A 12,646-nucleotide genomic window follows, 5' to 3' on the forward strand; every position below is an offset into this window, starting at 1 on the left:
ATGTTTGTAACATACTTTGAAATTGGAGGTAATTATTGCTACAAATATCAACATAATTTAGAAATAAATGTAATGAGAATATGAATACGTCTGCATAATTATTATAAAAAGACTGAATAAAATGTATGCTGCACAAAAATGGGCAGATGAAGACTGACATGTTTAGAAATTACAAGAAAACTACGTTGATCTTCCTCCTGTGGGCGGGGCTTAACTGCACTCTGATTTAAAATAATGCAGAAACATGACTGCTTTGTGAAAATTTTATTTCAGGCTGATATCGTCACATGCAGACACCACTCTATCCACAGAGAGGGTGAGAAAGCCTCTTTGTGTTTAGTAGAAAGATGAGCTAACCCTTCTTTTTATTAAAACATAATGGCTCTGGAAAAGATTAGTGCTATTGCAGATGCCAACCTTTGCAAATATGATATAATATTCTACATTAATAATACACATGGATGCAATTAAAATATTGCATGTTGATCTCAACTGTACAGCTATTTATACAATTCTGCAATAAGCTGGCCAGGATTACTATAATCAGTCCAAAGCTCTCTGATATTCATACAAAACAAAAAAAAACATTAAGATTTTGCAACAGAAAACAACATGAACATATGTTATGCATTTTTATAATCTGATATCTGAGTGGAAGGCTCTCACCTCCTCATGACTCACTAGTTGGTGTGATTAATGCAAATTTGGTCCAGAACTCTGCAACAGTTATGCTACAATATGTGAATGTAGGAAATGATAATGCCACCTAAAATATGAATGTACCTTACGATGTTGAGGCACTTTGTCTATTTGAAAAGTCAGACACTGCATTACATGTACACACACTCACACACTCACACTTTAAACATAAACCTGGAATCTGACCAGCGAAGCCTATTAACTGATGCTAAAACCAATAAATATTAACTTATTCCAAGAATTATATAAAGAATCTCACATTTTCAGTACAGTATTACATTCAATCCTTACATCTATTCTACAGTTATTACAATTTGTTTTATTATAGCAGCATTACCTGGGCGGCTAATGAATGGTGGGAAACGTCTAATCACATCAAGCTACACACTGCAGACACTCCCCATCTCAGGACAGAGGATAAGGTTCATTCCAGTACATCTCAAATAGCCCATACATTCATCTTCCCGTTTGCTTCCAGAGTGCAACACGCTCGAGGTGCCTTCTTCATAGTGCAAAAGCAAATTACTGGGCTGTGGGTCTAATCATGGGGGAGAGGAGGGAGTTACAGCCATTAGCAACCCAACCACAGATGTTCAGAGCACTCCAGTGAGCAGGTTCAGTTGATTTGTCTGGTGAGAAGACATCATATTATTACACAAATATAGCATGTACAGTACAATGCATATTAGTATTAGTAGACAGTGATACCTTCTCCTCCTCTGCAAGAATAAGCGGATAAGCCACTGAACCACAAATGGCCAAATGACAGCAAAGGCCAGACTGGTTGGTGAAATGTCGAAAGGCCACCAGGATGGTTTCTAAGTGAGAAAGAATCAGCTTTATTACACATTTAACTTGTTTTAATAGTTCCCATTAATAATCAGAAGCAGTGTTTACCTGAATCCTCCTGTTCACAGGAAGTGATGCATAAGTAGGAGACAGAGCCACAGATCTCGCCTGTTAAAGAGAGAAGCTGACACCGTTAGTCTCTCATCGCCTCATGATGTTTGCTGAGCCAAAGTACATTCTCTTTATCTGTCCTGAAAATCATACACACACAGAACTTTGCATTTTTACACACCATGTAGTGTTACATATCCACTGATGTGGAGAACAGTCTTTCAGTCATATCTCTTAGAAGGTATGCTGCTTCGATAGTTAAAGACAAGAATAATTCTCTTTATGTTTACAGTAAATGGTTCATCAAAGAAAAACCAAAACAAAGATGAGAATCTTTGACAGCTTTCATGTAGCAGTTAGCATGTTGGTTACTTATTATACAATATGCACAAAAATGAACTTTGGTAGGTACCAAAGGTACTAAAAAATGTTTGCAGATAAACTGTCTTCAGCATTGGTGCAAAATGAACTAAAAGATTAGATGCACTCATCTGGACCTTTGATTTGTGTCCTCTAAATGCCCTTTCTCAATGTAATGGGTAAAGAGGACATGCTGGTCTGACCTGGCTTGCTGTTAGAGCCTCGAGGGTGTGCAGCCTCTCCAGAACGCTCTGCATGTCCTCCTGCAGCCGTGCCAGAGCCACCACAATCTGCTCATTTAGGTTCCCGCCCGGTGTTACAGCACCTCCCCAGCGGCCCCCATCCCCATCTCCACTGCTGTGCGTGGGCATCATAGATCCAGAGCCAAGACCTGGAGACCTGGAACCTAGAGGCAAAGCCAAAAAAAAGTAAATACACACATATTATTGTACTTGTTTGAGGGTAAAATCCCTGCAGCCATACCATGTCCTCTTCTGATCAAGGAGCTGCGTGGCACGTCCACATTTAGCCTCTGCCCCTGTGACATTGTTCCCCCTGCTTCTCCGTCTTCCCCTCCACACCTGATGACCTCTGGTGAGCTCTCCTGCAACACTTCTCCAGGCAACAGGACATGACTTTCCTCTTCCTCCAGGTCATCCAGAGAGCGGTTATGCTCTGAGCTCTGGAGAAGATGCACAATGTGATAACTAAGCAGTTTAGAAAAGGACCAGTATTTGTGTGGTTTGACTTGCCTCCTGACCGAACTGGTCCACAGAGTCACAATAGACTTCACTGTCTGAGTCACTGGCCAGATGGTTGGGTCCAGACACCTCTCCACTTGGATCTGGTGGCAGTACAAAGGGGAACAAAAGCAGCTCAGACTGGACCTGCATCATAATGGCTACACTCCACTGTAATTAACAGTGACATGGAGGAAGTTCACCTAATTTGGGGCTTTGTGCTCCACTTGAGCAGAGCCATTAATTTACTCCATTAAAGCTGCCCCAGGAGCAGCTAATGTGTAAGGGGTGGCTACAGCTCTGAGAACCAGCCTGAGCAGATTATCTGATCACATGATGCACTCATACACAGGCAGTCAGCATGAGTGTGGGGGAGTCGTTTTATTTCCTAACCTGTGTGGTGCCCGTTGAGCAGAGGCTCGCCAACCGAACCCTCCTGTGAGTCCTCACTGTTCAGGGCAGCCCTGGAATGGCTGCCGTTGGTCAGATGGTTGACCCCATTAGTCACTTTACCATTTGACACGAGTTTGTGTCTCCTGGTTGAGCTCTTCTTCTTTGGTTGTAACACTGCTGATTTCTTGTCTGGAAAAAAGAAGAAACTCTAAATAGTCTCTTGTATTCACACACAAATCAAAAATATGGAGCTTTGTTACCTTTTCCAACCTCCCTTATCACTACGTCTTCTTCCTCTTCCTCCTCCTCATCCTCCTCCTCCTCCTCTTCCTCTTCCTCTTCCACATCCTCCTGTCGCCTGTCCTCTATTGGTTTTTGCCTGGCAGGCTGAGTCTTCAGGGTGCCGTTCATTTCCATGGATCTGACAATGTCCTTTGCGACACTCTTTGTCTGCATTGAATTCAGCATTGTACCAAACCCTGTGCAACAAGATGGATTTTTATGACAAGCTCATAAATACTAAAAGCCACTGCTCCCTTTATCCCTCTGAGCCACACGCAGTTGCTAGGCGTATTTTTTACCTTGTCACATTTTTCATTCAAATTTAAAAGTTGTTTCCTTTTTTCTTTAACATGTTTTAATATACTGGACAGTGACAAGAGACACGAAGCAACAGAGCTGAGGAAAAAGAGATGACATTCAGCAAAGGTATCAGAACCTGTACCACCACAGTAAAGAGTATAGTCTCAGTTCACAGTGCACCCACAAAACCAGGTGAGCTACCCGGGCACCCCCAGATGTTGTTTCTAAGAGTACAATGCTACTGTTTCTCTAGTACTAACAAAGCATGTGTAATAGGACAGCTAATAAACACGATCTGAGCTACACCACAAACAAGACACTAAAACTACTGTATATACCACCACACTGAAATATTACCACAGACATGTACTTGCCTTCCAGTTGCCTAGCAAACTGTGTCAAACGGGCTGAGCAAATAGCAAACAGCAAGACATTGTGAAGAAAAAAAGTTGAGATCCGTTTCTTTCAACGTGAGGAAGTGAAAGGTAGCAAAGTAAAGGGAGTAAACCTCTACCTGTGCTCAGGTCTGATATCTGCGTGATCCTCTTCTTCTCTTCAACCAGCTCGTAAAATGGACCAAGGACCCGTAATAGCTCCTCCACCTCATCAGTCATGGGCATTCCCTCCAGGATCTACATGCAAAATACAGACACAACACCTCTCAATAATATGATTGACAACTGTTGATAAAATTAAGTGAAATACAGGTTTTATGCTCATTTGTTAATGATGAGCTTTTTTTCAAATCTCATTTTTTCATGATGACTTTGCAAAACAGGCATAACATACCAGCTTCATCTCATCAACATAGGCTGACATGGCTTCCTCTTTCGGCATATCACCAAGGGAATTCCACGCATCCCTACAATAATAATAAAAGGGAACAAAAATACAAAGAGTTAAATCAAATATTCATCAAAACAGTCTGTTCCAGTTTCCAGCTTTGTCAACAGAGACGATTTATTTGAGGTCAGTGTGTTCTTTGCATGCTGTGGTTCAAAGGCCTTCAGAATCTGAACCAAACACTACAAACTCAAGTGTTTTATTTCACATTTCTCCTGAGAGAAAGTGAACTTTGTGTGTAAGAGTTCATTCTAAGTCGCACTTTAGCGGGTGCAAAGATCGCCTCACACATCTCAGAAGAGTTTCACCCTGAGGTCGAAGCAGGCACGAAGCTGCAAGTTACACAGTGTCTCATTCAGTCTGGGTGTCAGAGCAAAGTGTGCTCATTAGCTTCACATTGAAGGGAACTTATTATTATTTTAAAAACACTTTACCATTTAGCTTTACCAACTGCATCCCAGAAGCCAGGCCGTGGTATATTGCATGCTCCCACAGTGGCTTGCTTATAATAACTGTAGAACTTGAGCATCATGTCATTGGAGGGCTGGAAGGGACCTGTGGAGAGAAAGTTTATTATAGAAAAGTAGGAAGTAGCTTTTTTTTGTTGTGAAGTCTTCAAGACAGAGCAGACATGGTGTAAAGCTGCTAGTAAAGGGGATTACTTAAATCGCACAAGCTGCTGCTCCGCACTGCACCTGAGCAGCCCTGACACCATGCAGCAGCAGCCCGGTGCCTCCACTTACCATCCGGGGGTAAACTCTTGATCACTTTCACGGCGGCCTCGAACCTCAGCTCGGTCAAACGCGTCTTATCGGCCGCACTGACACTTTCCACCTCCATCGTGTCACTTTGACGGACAACTGCCACAAAACCTGCAGTCGACAAACAAACAAACACGGCTTTACAATCAACATACCTCAACAAAAACACATTTACATATAACACAAACACTTTTATAGTAAAGCATATAGAAGAGTATAGTAACGTATAATATAATTCGCTGGACTTTTGTGACGCTATTGTTGCTAGCTTAACTTGTAACTAACAGTGTACAGTATGTTATGACCACCAGTAGGCGGAGGTTGAGACATTTGTGTATCTAGGACACAACATTTCACCTGCGACACGTCCTTATTTATGCTAACTGCTACATATGCTTGCAAACTTTCGACGGAAAAGCTCAAAACAAATGTTACTTACCGTTATTTTCAGCGACCTATCTGTTTGTCAGAAGGGGACTTGTCTTTAGTCCTCTACCAGACGCCATGAACAGCATATAAGGCCACGCACCGCTGGGTATTGTAGTTTCCCACCAGATTTCTAACGACGAGTCCTACAAGTTCCACAATACCCCGCGATTCTTTAGCGTAATTTGTAGTTTTTTTTGGACTAGCTGTCGGGTTTTAAAAAGGCGTGAAATGTTTATGAAAAGAACGACAGAAATGTCAAGTACTGAAACATATTAAAGCATTAGCGGTAGCATACAATCAATCACTCTTAAAGGCTACACATCCTTGCGTATAAAACTACAGTACCCAGCATGCTCTAGTCAGGATCGTTGTTTTTTCAGTTGGGAGAGTGATAGGAAGTCCGGACAGCAAAGCAAGAGCACTTACTTTGTCTTATTTTCGAGTACAATAAAAATACTTGGTTTTTATTAGACATAAAAACTTTAAACTTTAAATTAATGAATTAACTATTTAACAAAACAAATTGACAAAAGAAGATTGGTTATCTTGGTTGAATATTATTAACTATTATTATTAAAACTTAAACCTAATAGAAAATGGAGGACAAGATATATTCTTAATATAAATGCTAACTTAAGATAATGCATTAGAATTGTAAATTTACTATTTGTTACTATTTATTATTATTTTTATGCTAATTTCTCTTTTCTTTTGTAATAAAAATAAAACTGACAAAAGCCATAGATTTTTTAAACTATTATAGATATTTTACAATGCAATTGTGTTAATATATAAGCTTCTACAAATTTATTAAAATAATAAAAAATAATAAAATATATGTTAATATATAAATGAGACGGGGGCTTTCCTGTTAACAAATCTGGGGGGCATTGTTTTCACCTCGGAGTGATGGCTCTTGCTCCGCCCAGACGATCTTTGGAGGGCAGGAATCCCACAATAGCAGGCGGAGGAGTTTTTCTTTTTTTCCGAGGGAGCTCTGGTGGTTTCAATCAAAGGGAAGGCAGAGAGGGACGGGAGGCTCTGCGGAGACATGTAAGATGGCAGAGCTACAAATGTTGTTAGAGGAAGAGATCCCGGCCGGCAAAAGAGCGCTCGTAGAGAGTTACCAAAACCTCACCAGAGTAGCAGACTACTGCGAGAACAATTATGTCCAGGTAAGTGAATGTTACGGAGCCTCCACGTTTGTCCTGTCCTCCGCCTTTTGTCGCTGTGGAAAGCTGCGGATTGAATGGTTGTTGTTGGGACAGGAAATGTGGATAAAGAAGCTGGAGTCGGTTATAAAATGATCCCTGAAAATAAGCCAGGAACAGTTTGGGGATCGTTTGGCTTGTGGGACGTTTTCGGGGAGCTGCTGATCACATTTATTCCGTTTACACAGAGGGTGTGTCTACTTTTTATTATCACACTGGGTCGGTTCAGAACTGCTTCCCACTCTCACTGCTGATAGAGAGGCCTCACGGCGGGTCACTGGACGGGATTCAGCCTTTAAACACTTTTTAATTTCAACACTTCAGCGAGATGTGCCACTGTAGTGACAGCTACATGAACATCAGCACAGTGCTCTACCTTCCATAGGGTCATTAAACTCACCATTTAATACCTAAGTTCCCTTCGGGGATCCTCCTGCGCTGTGGTGGTAAAACGCCTACATTATGGACTTGTAAGCACTTATACAGCAGCTGTGATGTCAGTGCATGGCTTTTATTTACCTGTTAAATATCATTTGGTGCCATATAAACGTGCAATGCTGGAATGTAAATCAGGGCTGTAGGAAAAGGTTGTAATATATTGAATACTGTGGTTATTTATATGTTTCTAAGACTATATGATTTATGCATATGGTGGAGTTTTCTCACAATATTCACCAGGGTACATAATCATACCGCCAGATTTTGGCCATTAAATAGATAGATACTGTATTGATACAGCCAGATCTTGCTAATATGCAGTTGGCAAGCTCTTTAAACTATTAAAATTTTCCCAAAAATTAGGTTATTGTATTTTGATTATTGTTTATTTGTATAAACACAAAATAGCAATACATATATATGACAATTTCTACTGTTACAAGACATTATAGTAAAATAAATCGTAACCTCAGTGATATAATATGTAATTACATTTAATAAGCTTTCCAAAAATTATATTGCCTGTCAGTCTTATTAATATATAAGACATAATATATGGCAATTGTCAAAATGCATATCATTTTTGCAGGTTATTGGAATAAATTGAAATTTTACTCCTGCATCATGATACGTGTCTTTCCAATACATAGTGTGGCATGGTTCATTTACCTAAAATTAGGTTTACCTGTTAGCGTGCTTACAGTATTATGATATGTTGAATAATATTGAATCATGGTGGCTGTATCATGGTATGCATCATGTCACTAGAGTCTTACTGTTACAGTGAAATCAGTGGAAAGCAGCTGTTTCGGATAAATTAGAGATCATTCGGTTGCCGGCCTGCAGCGTGGCTGAGACAAAGCCTTTGTTAGTTGGTCAATAAAGGTTGGAGATATTGATTTTTGGAACAGAGCTGGTTTTTATCTCCGCTGACTTACATGTACTGACTTAAATATATTGCGCTTGTGTCGCATTTTAAGCTATATATTTCTAAATGTGACGATTATAACAGTGTAATTTCAACTATTTTAGTGCAGAAACATCTGTGGTAAGCCACTACTAAAAAATAGAACAAGCTGACAGGCAAACAGTGGAAAACAAAAAGAAACCCATTTTTTTTTCAACAGGAAGACAACCCACCATATCAGCTACAGAGGGTGTGTCCGTTCCAGCTGCACTCCTCAGGGACTCCCTGTAATTTTGTTTTCTTCCTCCTTCCTAGCAGCATTTGGCATTATAAGCCAAAGAGCTCTGAGAGCCAGGTACGACCCACGCAGGCAGGTTTTAACAAACTGTGTCCCATTTAGAGCACAAACAAGTTCATGTAAAACTGGACCAACTGTGGGAATGTCCCATGTTAGGGATTCTGTTCACCACGGCCAGCTGTAACATGAGAGGGAGGCGTAATTGCAGCATGATTTCCCACAATGACACAACATCGAGAAGCAGAAGCTTATGACTGGAGATTGTGTTTACTGGTTTTCTATCTGGATGGCAGTATTTGAACAGAAAAACTTCCCTTTTCACTTTGACAAAGTGAAAAACCAGAACAACTGGAGATATACCCTCTCTGTGTCATCCTATAGCCTGATTGTGGCTGATTATGATAGTTTGTCATTTACAGTACAATCAGTGTAATTGTATAATGTTCAGTGGAGTTTTAATTGGAGTAAATGTCTTTGCTTGTAAGGAAACATCCCTCGATTTGAGCAGCACAGAACTCTGCCATCTGTTCAGATAAATAGTTCTGGGCTGCATGAAGATGCTGAGAAGCCACTCTGCTGCATTTGATGTAAATTTAGTTCGGTTTCTCAGAAAAGTTGTGTCATGCGTCTGCCCGGTTCTGTTCTCTGTGCTCTAGTGGAGCACCTTGCTGAAAGTGCTGACATAAAAAGCAGGATTTGAAGCTTTTTCAGCACACGTCGCGAGCTCCGCGTTAAGCGAGTGTCAGACTAACAGTGCACTTTTCATAAGCCGCCTCTGTCTGCCGCAGATACTCACCACACACACACACACACATAAAAAGTGTGCTCGGCCGAGTGACATGTCAACATGCCTCAGCTCGTCCTTTCAGCACTCCTCCTTCACTTTCCATCCCCTCTGCCTCTGCTTCTCCTCCTTTTCTGTTCTTGTCATGGAGGCTTTGGTGTTGCTCACTGTGGCTGAAGCAGATGGTGGTGGCTCTGTCTGACCAACCACAGATCCCTGCCCCACTTTCTCCACTTCATAGTGACTTTACTTTGTCTAAGAGAGTGTTTTTGGGAGAGAGAGAATGTGTGTGGTGTATGACACACAGACAGGTCAGAGTCATGTTTCCTGTTTGCCCTGCTGACTGAACATCGGCTCCTTGGAAATGTCTTCTCTGCTGGTGTCAGGAAGAAGAAACACCCTTTCACATTAAGACACTCTGCTGCATGATTTAGCATTTTAATATTTGATTTTAGAAGGGTCAATCATGGATGTCATGTTTGTTTAACCTCTGTGACAAGGACACATACTGTATGCAAAGTGGACCACCTGGGCATGCTGGCAGGAAGCAAAGGGCTGTTGGCTGCTTTGCTAGATTCACTGATGTTAGTGTTTGGGTTCTAATGGCTGCACTTAGGCTGCATTTGTGAGTTTTAGAGCTGACAAAATGAGCATTATTTAAAAAATGTTTTCATTTTGACTCCAGTTTTCAAGTAAAGATGTTTTTTTAAATCCAGCTCCTGATGCTTTTTGTTAGGTAAACTCTATCAGGGATATATGCTTATGTGAAAGATAGAGCTCCTCCAAGTCTGATACGTTCAGTAGATTGAAAGGTTAGCTTTGCAGATGTCTGTTACATTAGCAGCCATTAGCTTAATATACCCGATACTTCCTTGCAAGGATACTTCTTTTAAATCTGATCTGTCAGAGGCCAGGCAAGATTACTCGATTACATCCTAGGATATGGAGAACCTTTGCTGTTTTGTGCCATTAGTGTGCAGAGGATTGTGGGTAATTTGATGGGGTGTAAGATACACAAACAAGTATCCTTGTACAATACAACTGAAAATTCGTTTTTTTTCTTCTGATGGATTTGATGCTAAAATTACAGCCTGGAAAGAATCATTCACTGAATTTTGAGTTGCATTGTGGGACAAACAGGTGTCAGGTTTCAAAGCAGGAGGAAGAACATTGGTATAAAACAGACAATGTTTATGGTTACAGCCTATATTTTTCATATTTGTGACAACAGATGACGCAGAAACAGATGAAATCCAACCAGACAATAACGAGTAACAGAGACATGGAAGTGTGATTTGGTGCTCCTGAAGGTCATAATGAACCCGTTCAAACCCAGTGTTGCAAGCTCAGGAGGACATGTGACTTTTCCTGCTGAGCCAGCATGATGCCCACTTGATGTGAATAGAGAAGTGTGGGCTGCTCAGAAATTAGCCTCTTTAAGCTGTGGGCTGGCCTTTGATAAGCAGAGCCGTTGCTGTACCTGTTCTGTGCTGTTTTCCCAGGAGGGTTCATGTGAGTTTTTCCCCTGGAAAGGGGCCAGGCGCGCCTGAAGGTGATAAATATTTTTTTTTAAACCATAGCTCTGCCTCTCTGGGTTACTCTGAGTCCTCATTTCCTGTCCTCTCTCTCTCTCTCTCTCTCTCTGGCCTGGTTTTTTCTTGCAGCATGAAGAGAGGCCTGGCGGCTCTCAGCCTACCAGCCAGGCCCATTCATCCTTTTGACCACCTGTCACTCCTCCCTCAGCTGACTGCTGGTTGGTTTGGTCCAGCCTGTTGGGCTGATCTGTTACAGCCTGCTTTTAGAAATTTGAATTTGAACTGCCAGCATCAGTGTGTGTGTGATCATGTGGTCCAGCAAACAGGAAATGGCATCCTCGTCATGATGGTTATGGTTATGCTGTGATATCCACAGTACTGTGGCTCTCTGCCTGGACGATCCAATTACCAAGTCACTGGATGAAGGTTAATGAGTTTCCTCCATGTGTAAACTTCCCCTTTGTGTCTCTCCTCCTGACACACTGGAGGAATTTTTAATTGCATGCTGGCAGTTCTTCAAGGTCAGGTAGACCTTATGGCCTTTCAGTCAGCCTCCATCTGCCCCCGTGGAGGAGGTGAGGTGGAGGTAGGTGGATGAGGAGGAGGAGGAGGAGGAATTATTAATTCATGCATTGTACTGCAGAGTACTTTTAAGACTTTGTTTAAGGAAGGCTTTCTTTATTCCCCACACGTACCGGTGTCACTTTCACTATCTCGTCTGTTCAGGTGGCTTGCGTCGGGGTTTCTCACATTTCCGTGAGGGGGATGATTTTTTTTTGTGTTTTCCTCCTCCGCCTCACTTCTGCTGAGGGAGTTACAGGTAGATGATAAGGTCATACAGAGTTTACAGCAGGGAAGATGAGGAATTAGTTTATGCACCACTCACCTGCTTAAACATCTGTATAATATATAGATAGATATAACAGTAAAACCACAACTTAAGACATACGACGTAAAATAATCTGCAAACTCAACAGATTAATTTGAAAATATTTTAGCTTCTCTAAAAGCCTTCATTCACATTAATGTGATCTGAATGTGTTGGCTTCACATCTTTCTGTACAAAGTTGTGGCTGTATGTGCATTAACAGTGCAACCACCAACTCTATATAACTATGGATGAAGCAGCCATAACACCACCCATAGGTTTCTGAAGAGCGTTGGTTGGATTATATTTCCAAGAGACTATGACGGACGCAAAGAGAGGAATCTCTCCACAGGCGAGCCTCTCATTTAACAACACTATTGTTATCTTTTCACATTCTGTCTCGGAATGCTTTGACCTTTTTGTGATAAATGACATGTGACTAGTGGCAGGAGGAACTAAATGGTCATGAAATAGCCAGTAATGTTCAGTTAGATCCCGAACACGTCGGCCTGTCTGCCCGTTAGACAGCCGCATCAATACAACAACCCTCTGAGAACGAGCTCTCAGCTGCCTCCTGTCTCACTTATCTCACCCTGTCCAGTCTGCAGTAATCACAGGTCGATACATCACGGGCCGGCCAAGTGCCATGTGAGCTCTACGACCTTCCAGATGGATTTACACTCATCCCGTTTTACACAGTACACAGGACGAAGTTCCTCTGTATGAAGAGAATCATTCAATCCTTCACAGTTCACTTACATTATGTTTTTTTTGTTTGTTCCTCTAAGCCCGCTCCTCGTTCCATGGCTTAACTCCTTGGCAACCTTTGACAGTTTAAAAATGTATGACATGTTGCAGAATTCCAAACATTCCTGAGCGTTTCCCCTCTGGACAAGTG

At 41.5% G+C, this 12,646-nt stretch overlaps 2 protein-coding genes across 11 annotated transcripts in view; one reads left to right on the forward strand and one right to left on the reverse strand.

Moving 5' to 3' along the window:
• Positions 1-249: 249 nt before the first annotated feature.
• acbd5a (acyl-CoA binding domain containing 5a) lies at positions 250-5,847 on the reverse strand. Its single transcript, XM_028433442.1, has 13 exons — positions 5,718-5,847; positions 5,261-5,389; positions 4,952-5,072; positions 4,464-4,536; positions 4,189-4,306; positions 3,353-3,571; positions 3,093-3,281; positions 2,712-2,803; positions 2,443-2,641; positions 2,163-2,365; positions 1,597-1,656; positions 1,408-1,517; positions 250-1,328 (listed from the first exon to the last, which is right to left on the reverse strand). Exons 2-13 carry the CDS (start codon positions 5,355-5,357, stop codon positions 1,316-1,318), a joined length of 1,494 nt encoding a protein of 497 aa, XP_028289243.1. The 5' UTR covers positions 5,358-5,389; positions 5,718-5,847; the 3' UTR covers positions 250-1,315.
• Positions 5,848-6,674: 827 nt separating this feature from the next.
• The window catches only part of abi1a (abl-interactor 1a), a 37,188-nt gene continuing 31,216 nt past the window's right edge, over positions 6,675-12,646 (forward strand). For 3 of the 10 annotated variants that reach the window (XM_028432815.1, XM_028432811.1, XM_028432813.1), the window contains exon 1: positions 6,682-6,882. In XM_028432815.1, the coding sequence (XP_028288616.1) occupies positions 6,766-6,882 (117 nt within the window). In that variant the 5' untranslated portion in view covers positions 6,682-6,765. Of the gene's footprint in view, positions 6,883-12,646 lie in introns of all 10 variants that reach the window. The other 7 variants (XM_028432806.1, XM_028432808.1, XM_028432809.1 and 4 more) reach the window with 5 other exon arrangements.

Source organism: Parambassis ranga, chromosome 20 (assembly GCF_900634625.1).
Source record: "Parambassis ranga chromosome 20, fParRan2.1, whole genome shotgun sequence".
Classification (NCBI taxonomy): domain Eukaryota; kingdom Metazoa; phylum Chordata; class Actinopteri; family Ambassidae; genus Parambassis; species Parambassis ranga.

Coding starts and splice junctions, on each gene's coding strand:
- acbd5a (XM_028433442.1), bottom strand. CDS start 5,357: ATGGAGGTGGAAAGTGTCAGTGCGGCCGATAAGACGCGTTTGACCGAG. Junction 1,657..2,162: donor AGGCTCTAACAGCAAGCCAG/GTCAGACCAGCA, acceptor TCTCTTTAACAG/GCGAGATCTGTGGCTCTGTC. Junction 1,518..1,596: donor CTGTGAACAGGAGGATTCAG/GTAAACACTGCT, acceptor TTTCTCACTTAG/AAACCATCCTGGTGGCCTTT.